Source organism: Oreochromis niloticus, linkage group LG12 (assembly GCF_001858045.2).
Source record: "Oreochromis niloticus isolate F11D_XX linkage group LG12, O_niloticus_UMD_NMBU, whole genome shotgun sequence".
NCBI lineage: Eukaryota > Metazoa > Chordata > Actinopteri > Cichliformes > Cichlidae > Oreochromis > Oreochromis niloticus.
Window position 1 is genome coordinate 9806616 of NC_031977.2, and position 17031 is coordinate 9823646.

Sequence of the window (17031 nt, forward strand, 5' to 3'; positions counted from 1 at the left end):
TCAGTTTTATTCATTGTAAATCTTGAAAACTGACTAGGTTACTTTTAAAAATACAACACTGTCAAAAGTGTTCATTTAACACTCAACAGTGTGGACACATATAAACACTCTGTAGTGTTAATTTAACACTGGAGATTTTGCTGTGGTGTGTGTGTGTGGAATCGGATCCCATCGTTCACTTCAAAGATCCATATCTAAGACCTGTTTTGTTCCCGACTGACAAATGTGGTGGCAGATTTCTTTTCTCATATATTAATCACATATTTAATTATATCACATTAGTTATAGTAATATCACTTTCTCACTTTACCATAGTAAGAGCACTCCTGCCACTACTTTACATGCATGTGGAAAGTTAACACAGTGAGGGCCAAGGTTATTATCGTTAACTAAAACTAACGAAATAACGAAAACTAGAAGTGAAAAAACATTTTCGTTAACGGAAATAAAAATAAAAGCGAAAAAAGGAAAACTAACTAAAACTGTAATGAGTGTTCACAAAACTAACTAAAATTAACTGAATTTACAGCCAAAATGTGTTTAGTTTTCGTTGATGTGTGCGTGTCATACAATAGTCAAGGGTGAAAAAGAAGTTTAGTTTCCAGGTTTTTTTCTTGCTGTGTCTCATTATGCCAGCAGGTGGCAAGTACGTTAGTCGAGTCGTCTGTGCTGCTGCTCCGTCCACGCGCAGAATCATGTCAGGAAAAGTCTGGAGAAAGCGCCAGCTTCCAATTTGGGATTACTTTGAATATGACTGTGTTTTGGATAAAGCAAGTGTCTTGTAGTGGAAAGAGACAAATTATGAGGAACATTTCTAAAGGGAAAAAAATCCCACAAACCTTAAAGTGCACTTGAAAAGCTCACACAAGAAGGCTAACGTAGCTTGAGAAGGTAAGGGAGCACACTCAGCCCTCATCCCCAGAAACAGAAGTTAACACCAGGCAAGGCAGCGTGATGCATCCCGAGACAACAGGACTGGGATATCTACATAACTGTGTGAGTCAATTGCCTTAACACCCGGTGCTGCAAGAGTTAATAGTCTCATTGCGGCCAAGATATACATTTTATAGTTGCCTGGTATCAACGGTTGTTCATCTGCCCTAATTTATTTATTCATTTATTTATTTAAAGAACCCATAGGTGGGAATGTGAGTTGTCTGTCTCTGCGTGTTAGCCCTGCGACAGACAGGCGACCTGTCCAGGGTGCAGGGTATGGTAGCTGGAATAGCAACATACCCAAGCATAAGCAGAAGAGCATGACTGATATGATGAAACTGGGATTTTGTTACACTTAATTATTGCAAACACAACTAAAACTATAACTGAAACTAATCAAAACTAAACTGAAACTAAGGATTTTCAAAAAAAAAAAAAAAAAAACTAAACTAAACTAGCAAACAATTGGTAAAAACTAATTAAAACTAATATAAAATTGAAAATCTGAAGTCAAAGCTAAATAAAAATAAAAACTAATGAAAATTGCAAAACTATTAAAACCCTGGTGAGGGCATTGTAATGGGAGACATTTAACAGATAGTGATGCTCCTTCTGCTTTTCAGGGATGTAAATCCTTAGGTGAAGGCTAAGCAGAAAACAAGGTCATAATTCTCTCTGTGCGGGAGGAGGTATAGCCCCCCGTGAGAGGGGCCAACCATTGACTGTAGAGTCAATGGGGCCAACATGTAAGAGTTTGAGGAATGTTCTTTGTCTATGTCTCTGTATATAAGATGTAAGGGTGGTGGCCACAATTCAGAGATGGTCCTGGTGTTTCACTGGGATGCTCTCTCCACATTGCAATGTGTTTATTAAACCCACTTCAAATCAAGCTCACTGGGTGTGTTGCAGGTTATTGTTAAAATTTCCATAAGGCATAGGGAATAATATCCCAGTATCACGGTAAAGCATGTAATAGATATGCTGGTCCAACAAGTGGATATCACGCTTTGCCTCTCCTAAGCATTACATTTAAACGCATACTTAAGTTGCAGTACAACAGTGATATTTTCTTTCAAGCCAACATGAAAACAAATGTTTAAAGAGATATTACCAAAACATTCACATATAAATGCATATCAGCTACCTAGCATAACCCTACCTGGTATAGAAGGAGCCTGGAATGTAATTCATACTTTCCTTGGTAAGTAGCGACTTGTTTAAGTCACAATTCTAGTATCAAATCTTCCCAGTCCCATAAAGAATATAAGCTTACATTCAATATTTTCTGATTCTGTCATTTATTTTTTAATTACTGAGCTTTTTCTCATGTAGGCTCAAATTCATTTAATTTAAACCTTGTAATCTGCCGTCTTATTTTACCTCTTTTTGCTACAACTTTCAATATTTTTCTTAGTTTATTTGTTTGAAACAGTATGTAACCATTTTACTTGCACTTTTTTAATTTGCAAACACAATGCTAATGTCTTTTCTGCTACTTTGGTTACAAACTTTAACTTCCCCACTAATGTATAAATCTTTGGATCAAAATAAGGTTGTTCCTCCTTATTCACCTAAATTCAGTGCAGGTTCAGTGCAATTATCAAAACCTAACACAGGATTAAATCCGCAGAGCACTGCTTTCACTTTTAAACTGTTGTTTAAATTGCTTTTCTACTGAAACTGAGCACTCAAAGTGATCAGTTTAAGTAGAGAGCTTTGCGATCAGCTTGGCAATCTGTCCAGCATCAAACCCTATGCAAAAAATCTTGGTGTGATATTTGACATTTTTAACTTGGTGGTTAAATATTGAACAGAGGCATTTTCTTTCTATGAAAGATGGTGAAATTGTAATTCATGCTCTCATTTCCTCCCACTTGGACGACTGCAACTGACCTTACACTGGTCTCAGTCAGTCCTCTCTGCCCTGTCTCCAGCTTGTCCACAGTCCTGATGCTAGGCTCCTCACAGATACCTGAAAAAGTCGTTGTATAGATTTCAAGATCCTCCTGTTTGTCTGCAAATGATCAGGTTAATTTAATTGTGGGACATGATTGAGATTAAAATTCAATGAAGTGTGCATCCTTAGCACATGCAATAACAACAAAGACAACACATTGTTGTGTTATTCAGTCATGGCAATTTAATTGTGGGACATTACAGTTTCGATGAAGATTAAAATGAATTTAATTGTGCACACATGATAACAATAACACTAAAGTGATAACGGTGAACTCTTTCAGGGACATTCTTCAGAAAGGCGGCTCTGCAGTAGATGCTGCCATTGCTGCGCTGCTGTGCACCTCCATCATCAACCCACAGTGCATGGGGATCGGAGGCGGGGTCATATTCACAGTGATGGACAGCTCCGGTAACAAGACACCCTTGCTCCTCTTTGCTCAGCCCTGCTGGGGAATAACATAATAATATGTAATGTTTTCAAAGGTAAAGTGAAAATCATCAACTCCAGAGAGACTGTCCCCAGAAATGTGAACTCTGACCTGCTTAAGTCGTGTCCTAAAACCACAGAGTGGAGCATGGAGTGGAAGCAAGGTGGGCTGTTTTTCTACCATAATGCTAATATTTATAATGTTTTAGTCTAATCTGCTCTTGGACTCACCTTTATGACACAGCTCATTTATTCTGTACAGGTGACTGTTAATGCACACTGAGTCATTCCTCTTTCCTCAAGAAAGCAAAACTAGGATATTAAAAAAGAAAAGAAAAGAAAAAAGAGATAAAGCAAACCACTACAGAGGGTTTGGCTGTTGGCAGTTATTAAAGACAATGAGTTGGTGTCATATATGACAGAATAATCTAGCATAAATTAACACCACGAAACACATGCTAGTTGGTTTCAAAAACAACCAGAGAGATTGAAGCAGTCAGATTTTTCTTCTAACAGGTCTTAACAGGTCTTTCTCCAAATCATGCACAAGATGTAACACAAAAGTTTTAAAGGTGTAGTCAGTTATCTGTAGAGGTATTTTTTAAATTCTGCACCTTAGTCTGTAAGACAAACTCAAGATATGAAGGATCATACCTATGTTTTATCATCTGAGATAGGGTTCTTGTCACCAAAGAAGCGAAGGAAAGAGACAGCATGACAGGTATCTTGTTAAAATGTCACCCTCCTCCTCACCTCTAACCTCATCTCCTGAAATACAGTCAGGACTCTAACACACTAAGGAGCGCATAAACATTATTATTTAATTACTGTAAGGAGATTACACATGGAGCGCTTCCAACTCCAGGCAGTCAACAACAAACCAGCTAAACAACAACAGCTGGTTATAAGCTAACATTAAAGCAGGCTTGAGTTTCCTATTTATGGAAGTTCAGGACATCTTAAACAACTCGGCTCAGTATCGTTATTGCACGGAAGCAAGCTTCACTGACTGACACACACACACACACACACACACACACACACACACACACACACACACACACACACTTGAACTAGGATGAAACAATTAGGCAAAAGAATGAAACCCCCAAACACTAAAGACAGGACCCTCAGATGAGACAGGGACAGACCGGACACAAAGAAAACATCATCAAACTCAAAAGCACAAGAAAATAATACACTCAAGAACAAAAACATAAATTATCTTATACCTCTTCAAACAAATAATTAACAAGTCCAGAGAAATTCAAATACCGGTTCAAAAAGCCCACATTTTTTGTTAGGCATAGGATTCTTGCTGCTCCACAGTCCTGGGTCCTTTTTGTCATATATTTCATTTCATGATGCACCCGACGTGTTTTTAACTTTTCTTGGTCAAAGGTTTGAACTGCAGGCAGGTAATTTTAACACCCAGGTACTTCTACTGTGATGAGATGCTATTGTAATAGATGCAGTATGCGGTTTAGCGCTGTCTTGCTGAAATAGATGTCAACTCGATGGGAGCATAAGTTGCTGTAAGACCTGTGTACACCTTTCAGCACTGATGGTGCATTGCCAGATGTGCAAGCAGCCAATTCCATAGGCAGTAATATAATCACATACCTTCAAACGTTTTGAATTGAGTGTTGATAACAAGCTGCAAAAACAGCAGCACTTAACAACGTTAAAGCCCTTTACTGTTTAGCCCACAGGATGCAGGATCCATATTTTCCAAAAAACTAAAAAAATGATTTGTCTGACATTAGAACAGTTTTCCACTTTGCCTCAGTCCTTTTTAAATGAGCTTTGGCCCAGAGAAGACTGGATCATGTTCATGTATGACTTTCTTTTTTGCATGATAGAGAATTTAAATTTGTGGATGGCACACTGAACCATGAAAAACTAAGTACATGCTTACTGTTGTGGCGAGGTGGTCAGGGGGTGTTATGATTAAAATGCAACAGCGCCACCTAGGGGAAATTCACCCCTAGGAAATATAAAGAGTGTGTTTTCAGACTAAACAAAAGAAATACATAGGTCTGAAGAGACACTACTGAGGCAAATTGGTTTCAATATTAAAATGCCTTTATTAAATACATTTGTTAAAAGACAAAAAAGGATTAATAAGCCCAGAGCACAATGAAAGTTGACTGTGGCACGGCCTCAATAGTGTCCTAAAGTGTCCTATTATATTACATTTCCACCAAATTATGTGTGTTTTAACAACAAAGAGAAATATAACATTAATGATTTCTAAACTCAAAATAACCCTTAACCACACAGCTTTTTACGTACTTTAGAATTTAGTTTGTGCAATACTACAAATTTTGGTATCGCTCCGATACTATGTAAATTAAGAGCAGTATTGAGAGCTTATGTAGGGGAGAGCAATGTGTCATGATTTTCAAGCTGAATTACTGCACATTTGCCAAATTCGACCTGTCAAGGGTGCACCCCGCTTCTCACCCTAAGACAGCTGGAATAGGCTCCAGCCGCCCCGCAACCCTGAAAAAGGATAAGTGCCAAAGAATGGATGGATGGATCGATTTGATACTGATATCAGTGATGGTATTGATACTATCGATATTTGGATTGATCAGTCCACCTCTAATAGAATTATCAATGCGAGTCTGCAGAGAATGTCCACACAAAAAGTCTTCATACAATAAAAATATAATCATCACATTAAACAGCTTCTAAGAGCAAGATCAGTTTCTGAATGGGCTGTTCAACAATAGGCAGTTTGTTAGAATGTTGTCCCATCTTTCCCATTTTCTGGTCTCCAGATAATATAAATTCAACCCCAGGACGAATCTTAACTTTCCTCACAAGTCCATGTTAATCAGTCATTGTTTCTGCTTTGGCCAATTTCTAGTGAAGCTGGAAATCTTGTGAAATGCTGAAGTGGGGCCAGAGACACAGGTTACTGTGGATGCACATGTCCCTGTCCCTTTTGTTCCTGTCAGCAGAGTACAAATGACCTTCCTGCATTACTTCCTGATCGTCTATAGTGTGTTGACTTTGAAGGGAAGCTGTGGATCCATATATAGAATCAGCATAGTCTCTGTTAAGAAGCGTCTTTTAACAGCATTTGAGTATGGGATGGAGCGCAATAAGAGCTGTAATATGTGTAAGTGTAGTATTTATTATAGCAGTTCACTTGTGGCAGACATAAAAAATAAAGAAAATAGAAATTAGAATATGTGCGAGAAAGATGGATCAAGGAAAGAAAGGGAGCTACAGACACCATATACTTATATAGCCCAGAGTTCTGTGCTACACTCCTGCACACAGGCTGCATAAACAGTAAGAAAAGTAAGTATAAGATATACTAAATGCTTCTTTAAGCCAAAAATAGTGTAAATATGTAAATATGTTGAAATAAACTTAAAATAACTGTAAGATGCAAAATGTTATCTCTAACATAATCAGTTACAAACAGAAACACATTTAAAAATTACAGTGTTTCCCTCTGAAATGGAGCAGAATAGAATAGAGTATTTACAAAGCAACAATTTATAACAAATGTTATCTCAGATCATTAAAGGTCAGGACCTTACAGTTTACTCAAAACACGAGCAAATGTATGTGTGACTTTCCAGCACTGACTGTCCATTATCTGTCTAACCAGAGAGGAGTTGGATTGGGGTTCCTGGGGAAATTCGAGGTTATGAAGCAGCACACTGGCTTTATGGGAAGTTGCCGTGGGCTGAACTCTTTCAGCCGGCCATCAAATTAGCCAGAGAAGGATTCCCTATTCCTTATGTCCAAGGTCAACACATCCCACGCCTTAATAATACATCAATAAGGTATGAAAAACACCCACAATGTGATTTCAAAAATACGAAGAGCAAACAATGAATGTTTCAGCTTTATTTCACTGTCTTTGTCTTTTAGGGAGTTATATTTAGATAAAAATGGGACGCTGCTTAAGACTGGTGATACTGTGAAATTTGAGAAACTGGCTGACACTTTGGAGACAATCGCAAACGAGGGACCACATGCGTTTTACAAAGGAACAATAGCGAAGAATTTAATCAGTGACATACAGAAAGCAGGTATTATCAGACAGGTTTCATCCTGCTCTCTTTCTGACCATTTTCTATGTCTGCCAGGCACAATGATCTAATTACAAATTAAAAAATCGATTGGTTTTGGAAAAATCTACCATGATCCCTCACAGGCTACACTGTGATCTGTCTGGATCCATTCAAAGTCTTGATTATGAGATGTGTTGTGTTCATTTTTTTTCAGCAGAATCATTTGTTTCACTGTTTTTGCTCAGGAGGAAAACTCACACTGGAGGACTTGGCATCGTATGACGCTGAAGTGACTGATGCGTGGAATATTTCTTTGGGAGAGTATCAGATGTACTTCCCTCCGCCCCCTGCAGGAGGAGCCATCCTCAGCCTCATCCTCAACATCATGAAAGGTTCCTGATTGTTGCTTATAGCATGTAGAGTTTGTTTCATATAAGAAAATGATCCTTATCAATCTTTACAAATGTGATACACTAAGAATCGATGTTTTAAATCCAAAAAATAAAAATTATTTATATTTTCAGGATACAAAATGAATTCAGAACCTAAGACGACTGATGAAAAGATTTTGTTTTATCACCGTTATATTGAAGCTTTAAAAATTGCCAATGAATTAAAGACAAATGTCAGAGATCCAAACTTCGGCTCGGATAAAGTAAGTATCTGAAAATCCTACAGATTTGCACCTGCTTTGTTGCATAAAGTATGATTCTATTTAAGTGACTAAACAAGTAAAAGTAGCAATACCACATCACAAAACACAAAATAAATAGTGCAAAATATTTAAAAGGGATGCCCTGGTTTCAATATGAGAATAATATTCGCATTGTTTGAAATTTACTTATAATTGTAAATGTACCCATTTACTTGATAATTATCATAATATTTGAACAATATAGCTAGAAAGAGAGCTAACATCACTTAGATTCACTCAAGTTTTTAACAATAGTTACTTCTACTTGCCACCTCTGCCTCCAGGCCCCGGCGTGTTACTAAAATAGGGGGGACATGATGAAATTAATGAGCCTCTGCTCTGCCTGAACCCACTGCTCCACCCCTTGCCTGCAGCTCATCCACAAACCACACCCCACCACAGTCAGTTTATGCACATTGATAATGAGTTGATGTGTGAACAGATCTGAAGTTTTTTTTGTAATATCTCTGAGCTTTGCACAGTCGGACTTTAGGTTAATTTGCTGAGGTGAGATTGTGACTATGTGTTAACAAAGTAATTTTACAGAGGTGTTCACCTTTGTTAATGATCAATCAAGGGCATTTGATTATCAGTACCTGGCTGCTACTTACAATTAAAGTTCTTATAGAAGCACTAAGGGTGTAGAGAACCAGTAGAGAGCTGTAAAAATTCCTTTGAGTCTCAGCTTTTCCCAGTAAGTCTGCATTTTCATTTCAGCATCATTCTGAGCAGTGATGTAACTTTTGAAACATATACGTATAAATACAAGTTTTAAAAGCACATAAACCTAAATTGGTTTAATATTTGTCTCTAAGTAATTTAATATGTATTCTTATTATTCTTATTATTATTTTAGTATTTAAAAATAAGTATAATTTTGTGTAATGTGATGTTTTCTGATGCTCTGTAGTTCACACAGACGACAAAAAATTTCAGAGAATATATCTTTGCCAGTCACATGTTGAGCTTGATCACTAACCAATATTATAACCTCTAGTATTAATTAATTCATTCATTCATTCATCTTGCATCAGTGATGCATCAATGATCAAAATTCTGTTAACATTTCGCTGTAATTTGTTAATTTTCTTGACAGCAATGTATTTTCTGTAATGTGCTTATTTATTTAGTTTTATTAATTCATTTTATTAATTCTCTGTATTTCACACAGATGGCAATGAATCTGACAGAGGATAGTTTTGCAGACAGCAAACGAAGCTTGATCAGCAGCGACAAGACTCGTGATCCTGGCATCAACTTGTATCTGGACAGCATCGGCACCACACATGTATCTGTAGTGGCTGCAGATGGATCTGCTGTGTCTGTCACCAGTAGCATCAATGACGGGTCAGTACTTGCATCATTCTGTTTCTCTGTTAGAAACCAGCTATCAGACATTTTTCTTTCTTGAAACTGAAGATTTAAGAGATTATTGAGGAACTTATTTTTAGACTATTTCTATACTACAAAGAATGTCTTGGTGTTGTAGTTAATTTAATTTTTTTTTTTTTACAGATTTGGCTCCAAGATCCTCTCTCCAAGCACTGGAATCATTCTAAACAACCAGCTGTCTGACTTCTGTGGTAGAGCTAATAGCTTCTCTCCTGGTAAGAGATCAGTAGGATGCTTTTTACATTTATTATTTGTGAAATACAAGTAATCAGACGAGGAAGGCGGATTATTTCATAACTAATACCACAAAGAGTTTAATTTTTTTCCTGAAAGTATTTTCCTGACAGGACATATTTCTTTAAGTAACTTCTAATAATGGCAAAATAGTACCATTGAGGAAATGAAAGGAGAAAATGGCATTTCATAATCCATTGTGATGCATCATGTTTTGTTGATCATGGAAATGATCAACAAAACTGCCAAACTGAAGCACATCATGTGAATTTGGAATAAAATTGCATTTCTGTTACATTCTGTTTAATACCATAGCCTGCTAAAATGTTTTGAATGTTGAAGAACAGGCACAGTTGAACACACTGCTGTAATAAAATCTGTTTCCATGTGAACGTGTTGTTGTGTGAAGTTTTTCCTTCACACTGTCACCAAGTACTTGCTCATAAGGGGCTCTTCTTATTGTTGGGGGTTTCTCTCTACTGAAGTGGGTTAACCTTATAATATAAATGTACCATTGTGATTTGACGGTATATGGATATTTCTATTCATTTAAATATATACATAGGACAGCACACTGGCACGGTGTTGCCTTATAGCAAGAAGGCCCTGAGTTTGATCCCACTGGTGTGGAGCTTGCAGGTTCCCTCCATGTTTGTGTGAGTTCTCTCTGGGTACTGCAGCATCCTCCCACAGTCCAAAGACATGCAGTTAGTAGGGTTAGGCTAATTGGTGACTCTAAATTGCCCATAGGTGTGAATGCGAGTGTCTCTGTGTGCTAGCGCTGCATCAGGCTAGCGACCTGACCTCTGTTTACCCTGCCTCTCGCCCTATGATAGCTAGGATTGGCTTCACCACCCCTGCAACCCTGAGAAGGATAAGCTGAAGAGAATCGATGGATGAATCTATATATAGATCTATAATATTGATTCAAGTGTGTTCAAGGTTCTGTATAATTCAGTTTGGACATAGCATCATTCAAACATTAATCTAACACACTGACAGCGTCTCAGTAACAGCTGCACTTTGACAGACATTTCACTTTAGTTTGATACAGATTCAGTAGAGAGAATTCACTTGTTGTGTGTGCACTTTCATCATTTCTTGATAAGCATGGGCGGATGCAATTCTAAATTTGTTTGTAGAGCACAGGTGTCGAACTCCAGGCCTCGAGGGCCAGTGTCCTGCAGATTTTAGATGTGTCCTTGATCCAACACAGCTGATTTAAATGGCTAAATTACCTCCTCAACATGTCTTGGAGTTCTCCAGAAGCCTGGTAATGAACTAATCATTTGATTCAGGTGTGTTCACCCAGGGTCTTATCTAAAACCTGCAGGACACCGGCCCTCGAGGCCTGGAGTTTGACACCCCTGTTGTAGAGTATAAAAAAATTCAGGTATGAAAATACTGCATGAAAATACAGTAACTGATTTGTGTATGAAACATTTGCATGAATGATTTATGCACAAATATGTGTGTACAGACTGATTTCTGCTTTCTAGTTTTGTCATTCAAGGTCTTTGTTGTATTTCTCAGGGGAGCGGCCTCCCTCCAATATGGCCCCATCTGTGCTGAAGTCTCAGTCGAAGACGCTGGTGATTGGAGGGTCTGGTGCTGAAATGATTCCACCGGCAGTGGCCTCGGTACGTATGCATGGTAAACACACAAAAGTGCCATTACATATTAAATAAAATAAATTGATGCAGACTGATGCCCGTCTTTGCTGTTAAAGCTTACATCATAGTAACAAGATTCTTCACCCTAATTTATCCTGTAATCATCACATTCTCACCTCATTTTTTTTCTCTCCAAGGTGCTCATGAACCACCTTTGGTTTGGAAAGAGCCTTAAGGAGGCAATTGATACTCCTGTTGTTCATGTAGACTCTCAAAGTGAAGTAAAACTTGAACCCAAGCTTGAAAAGGTAATTTATTCAATGTATTTAAATGATAAATTAGTAAGTTCTACTTCTCTTGTTCCATCTGAGTCTCTCTCCTCTTTGCCCTGCAGGATGTAGTTGATGGTCTTGAAGCTAAGGGACATAAAATAGCAAAATTCTACAACACAGTTAACGCTGTGGAAAAGGCGGGCAGCTGTATCTCTGCATGGTCTGATGAAAGGAAAAAAGGCAAAGCAGCTGGTTACTGAGACCAAAAGTCAGTGATGTTAGTTATACAGCATGGTCTTAAGGTTAATGATACTGCTGTAGCTACAACACTGGTAAATCTATATTTGTCTGTTAACTGACAGTACATACATGTTTTACTCATGTGTCTAAAAAGTTTGTGATATTGAAAACGATCAGATCATTTACATCCCAAATTTCATGCAAAATTGTGCAAAGATAGCAATGTAAAAACTAGACATTTCTTTCTTTCTTTTTTTTTAGGAATTGCTGTTGATATCCGCCTCAATTTTTTACAATCAATATGACCTTTTCAATATTTGTTCATTTTGGGTTTTGACTAAACAAGGAAACAGCTTTCAGGTCAAAATGTGAAGCCCATGCCTATGTTTCATCGACCTTCATTTTTTCTAAACAGCAGGCCAGCAGGTTGAGACTGACTGCAAAAATTTTGGTTATAGTAAACAATTCATATTTTCAAGTCTCATCAAATTCATGTTTACTTTGTAAATTTTAACCCACTGGATAGTCCAGAAGGGAGATAAAGTAAGGTACCCTTTAGGGGAGCCCTAAGTTATCTATCAATTGATTTGTAGTTTACCCCCGCCCCCCTCCAAAAAAAAAGCAAAAAACTAAAAGCAAACGCTGATGACAGCCAAAATGTTCAGTTTAAGGCTTCACAAATGGAACTTTACAAACTAGTGGGAAAAGTCTGTGACCATCTTTTATATACAGCATATGTGAAACTCAAAATCACAACTGTAGGACAGGAGTACACCTAACACCGGTGTAGTTACTGTTACAGGCATGTCAGCATCAACAAAGCTAGATCTCACAGACTGTTAGAGCTAAATAGAAAGGTCAGGTCAGTTTTTTATCTGAATATTAGAAGCCGCATTTAAATGCTTTTTATTATTATGTTTTTATATTTAGTTTGCATATTAAGATTTTCTGCTTCATTAGTTCATCCTGCTATTGTTTTGCAGTTATAAAGTGTGGGTAATTCTGCTGATGTGCTCAGGGTAAAAGTTAATCAGACAAGCAGTTTGTGAGGCAACAGTTTTCTTTTTACCTTTTATCTGTCTGAGTTCCTCTGTTTATGCTCCAGAAAAAAACATGAGGTCCAGTTCAAGATTAATGCTATCTATCCCTCGGGCTAAACTCAACTCACTTGTGGTGATGGAGCCTTCTCTGTGGCAGGTCCCAGACTTTGGAATAGTCTTCCCCTAAATATTAGATCTGCACAAACACTTGATCAATTTAAATCGCTTCTAAAGACACATTTTTATGGCCTGGCTTTTAACACATTATGACCCAATGATTTTGGTCTTATTTAATAGTATTAGTTATTGTTTTAATTCTTTCAAGATATATTTATTGACCAATTCACATGTTTATATGACAGTGGAGTTTACAGCATCAGATAGTTGCTCTGCTTTTGTACATTAACATCACATAGCATAACAAAATGTAACAAAACATAACATAACATGGTACAATACGCTCCCACACGCCCACAACCCCAGTCCCAGCTGTCCAGCTAGCTTATCCTAATGAGAAGCCAAGAAACTATAACTGCTTGTTATAGCTGCAGAAATGTAGAGAGAGGTGCCCAAATTTTACTGAAAGAAGAGTCTATCACAAAAAGTATATCGTATTCGCTCCAGATGTAGTGTATTTGCATCTCTCTTCTTCCAATGAGTGAGAATAAGTTTCTTTGCAATAACAATACAATAGGATATAAAACACCACTTTGCACTGTCTATTCCCACAGTATCATCAAAAACGCCCAGAATAATTATTAGTGGATCAGGGTTCAACTGCACATGAAGAATTTGAGAGATTAAATCAAAGATGTCGGCCCAATATTTTTTTGCCTTGGGACAAAAAACAAAACTGTGGCTTAACGTATCTTCAGCTAGGGAGCATTTCTCACAGGAGAGACCTCAGGGTATATTTTATTTAACCTTTCTCTTGAAAAGTGTAGACGATGTAAAAATTTAAACTGAATCAAGCGGTGTCTTGCATTATAGGAGCATTTATGGATATTGTTATTTCTGAGTTTAAGTGTGCGAGTTCATCCTCCCCTAGGTTTGGAAAAGTGCAGCTATCCAAGAACTTTTTCATAGAGTCACGATCTATATTTTGTGCAGCGTATAAATTTGGATAAAATTGAAAAAATTGATTGTTAATGTCTCTGGGGTCTGTTGAAGCCTCACCTGCATTATTTGTAATTTTATGAATTGTACGGTCTTGTTCTTGTTTTCTAAGTTGTCTTGCTAACATTTTATGTGGTTTGTCACCAAGCTCAAAGTATTTTTGCTTGGTGTACAAAAAGGCTTTACTGATTTTTGCTGAGAGTATATTATTATATTCATATTTTAAAGACAGTATTCTCTTATGTAGCATAGTGGATGGCGTTCAGGCGTTCTCTTTATCCAAATCTTTAATTTGTTTGTCAAAGTGAAGGAGCTTAGCCCGGTTTCTCTTCCTTCTAGCTGATTCAAAAGAGATAATAGCACCCCTTAAGTAAGTCTTAAAGGCCTCCCAAAGTGTAGCAGGCTTAGTTTCTGAGTTGTCATTTACATCAAAATACAGAGAGATCTGTGTCTCCAAATATTCCTGAAAATCCTTCTCGTTAACAATAGAGGGTTAAGCCTCTATTTTTGCTGCGGTCTAGTTGCATTTTGGATGTTTAAGGTTAATGTGACAGGGGAGTGATCTGAGATGACAATGTTGTGATATTTTGTGTCAATGACATATGGTGTTAATTTGGCATCCAAAAGAAAGTAGTCAATTCTACTATATGAATTATGCCTAGTTGAAAAGAAAGAGTAATCCCTCCCAGCGGGGTTGGCAATTCTCCAAACATCAGACACATTTGAATTATCAGTAAAGGTGTTAAGAAATGCACTGGAGTTGTTCCTGACCTGCTTAGTTACAGAAGATCTGTCAAGGTAGGGGTCCAACACACAGTTAAAAACCCACCAATGATAATGTTTCTTTGGGACATGTCTGGGATAAGTGTCATCACTTTTTTTGAAGAAAGATGGACTGTCCACATTCGGGGCGTATATATTCAGTAGAGTGAGGGGTATAGAAAACAGCTCCCCGACTACAATCAAATAGCGTCCGTTTCTGTCTGATATTGTGCTTTTATGTACAAATGGAATACTCTTCTTTGTCATAATAGCTGTACCTCTCGCTTTAGCAGGGAAGGTAGAATGGTACACATTCTCAATCCACCTAATCGTATATTTATCTTTCAAATGAGTTTCCTGCAAGAACACAATATCCAGTCCCAGTGTTTTAAGATGAGAAAGAACTTTCCCTCTTTTAACTGGATTGTTTAATCCTCGCACATTCCAACTAACGAAGGTTACATTTCTACCGCTTTGTAAGCTTACATTATTCTGAGCAGCCATGTCAATGAAAAGTAGGGAGTGTTATTATCTGGCTCTGCAGTATTTAAAGCGACAACGTAACAGCTGGGTGTGGGACCCACCGTACCCTCCCTACTAACCCCCTAAACAAACATTAGAAAAAACAGATTTAAATCAGTAAACATGGGTGTGAACTCTGGCTGCATATACAAGGGTAAACAAGCAGCGGTGTGAGAAAAGAGAACTACGGGAAGCACTCACAACAGGTAAAATAACAATCAAAAGGTAAAGTAAAATCAAATAAAGAACAACAAAAGAACAACACAATATACTTCCCCGTACTGTTACTGCTAACCTCTGTTAACCTAGTAACTCTTACCTTCTAACTGACAGCTCGTCAATAGTAATAAACGCTCCGTATTCACATTTAAGTGGGATATAAATGGAAAAGAAAAAACACAGTCCTGTGTCAACGTCATAGATATAGATGTATCCGTGCTTTTAATACATTTTAAGGTGGATGGGAGAGGTGCTTCTCTGCGTAGTCGAGGGCCTCTTTGGGATCGGTAAAAGTTTTCCTCACATCACCATGGGTCCCTAACAGCTTTGCAGGGTATACCAGTCCGTGCCTGACGCCGGGCATCCCACATAGCATTCATCTCACATTTGCAAATGCGGCTCTGCGTTTGGCAACAGAGGGAGGGAAATCTGGGAAGATGTTTATTTTAAACCCCTTATACATCAGGGTCCTGTTCTCTGCAGCTTTCCGCAGAATGTCCTCGCGAACGTGGTAGTAGAGCAATCTCAAGATGATGGGCCGAGGAGGATCACTTTGTTTGGGACGTTGGCGATTCACTCTATGTGCTCGATCGATAAGTGGCTTCTCCTCGAGAGATGGCGCCTCCGCCAAAAGTTGTTAAACAAACTCCCTCTTTGCCTTCTGGTATTCCCACGATTCTGACATTATTCCTCCTGGAGCGTGCCTCAAGATCTTCACATTTCTCATCCAACTTCTTTAACTCCGTAGACAAACGCTCCACAGTGGCCTCGAGAGTGGCGATGGTGTCAGAGTGGTTTGAGGCACAGGCCTGCAGTTCAGTCAAAGTGTTATCATGCCTGGCCACATCGCTTTTTATGTCCGAAATTGAGGCCTGGATGCTCTGGTTCAAGGATGATATCTCGCCTCTTATGGTGGTAGAAATCTCTAATATGCGAGTGTCCAGTGTAGCGCACAATTCAGACTTGATGGAATTTATCTCCGAACGCAAGTTAGTTATAGCGGTAGTAGCGCTTTATTCGACAGCTCGCATTCATCCTTTTCCAGTGCAGGTGGGGGGTGCCCACCAGGTGAGTCCGAAGAGGCTTCGAGCCCTACATCGCTCGCATCGTTCTTCTTAAGTTTGGGCTTCAACATTGTCGAGAGGCTCCAAGAAATAAATCCACAGTAATCAGCAGGTTATGAATTTTACAAAAAAAATGCGTTTGACGTGCTTTTGAGCGTATTAAAAGATTTTTTTAAGTTATTTTGACGAGCTATCCCGAGGGACGTCTTCACATGCCTCACTAGCGCCCCGTTATTGTTTTAATTCTCATGCTGTCCTTTTATTTTTATTGTTGTACTATTGTTTTACATTGTTTTTGTTTTAATGGCATTTTCATATTGTTAAGCACTTTTTGTGCATCATGGTCCGTCTGGAAATGTGCTATATAAATAAATTTGACCTTGAACTTTTTATAGTTGTTTTATGTGTTTTATTGATAGGAATAGATAACCTGGACTTAAACTGGATATGTTTTGTTTTGAAACTGTCAACTTTGTGTACAATAAATTCTTTTCTTCAGTT

At 38.0% G+C, this 17031-nt stretch overlaps 1 protein-coding gene across 6 annotated transcripts in view; it reads left to right on the forward strand.

Annotated features, from left to right (window-relative positions):
• The window catches only part of LOC102081842 (glutathione hydrolase 5 proenzyme), a 90028-nt gene extending 72997 nt beyond the window's left edge, over positions 1-17031 (forward strand). For 2 of the 6 annotated variants that reach the window (XM_019365551.2, XM_019365550.2), the window contains exons 9-12: positions 9572-9663; positions 11216-11322; positions 11493-11603; positions 11690-17031. In XM_019365551.2, coding sequence (XP_019221096.1) covers positions 9572-9663; positions 11216-11322; positions 11493-11603; positions 11690-11827 — 448 coding nt within the window. In that variant the 3' untranslated portion in view covers positions 11828-17031. Of the gene's footprint in view, positions 1-3176; positions 3305-3378; positions 3487-6953; positions 7132-7219; positions 7381-7607; positions 7755-7886; positions 8018-9227; positions 9404-9571; positions 9664-11215; positions 11323-11492; positions 11604-11689 lie in introns of all 6 variants that reach the window. The other 4 variants (XM_019365556.1, XM_019365555.2, XM_019365554.2 and 1 more) reach the window with 4 other exon arrangements.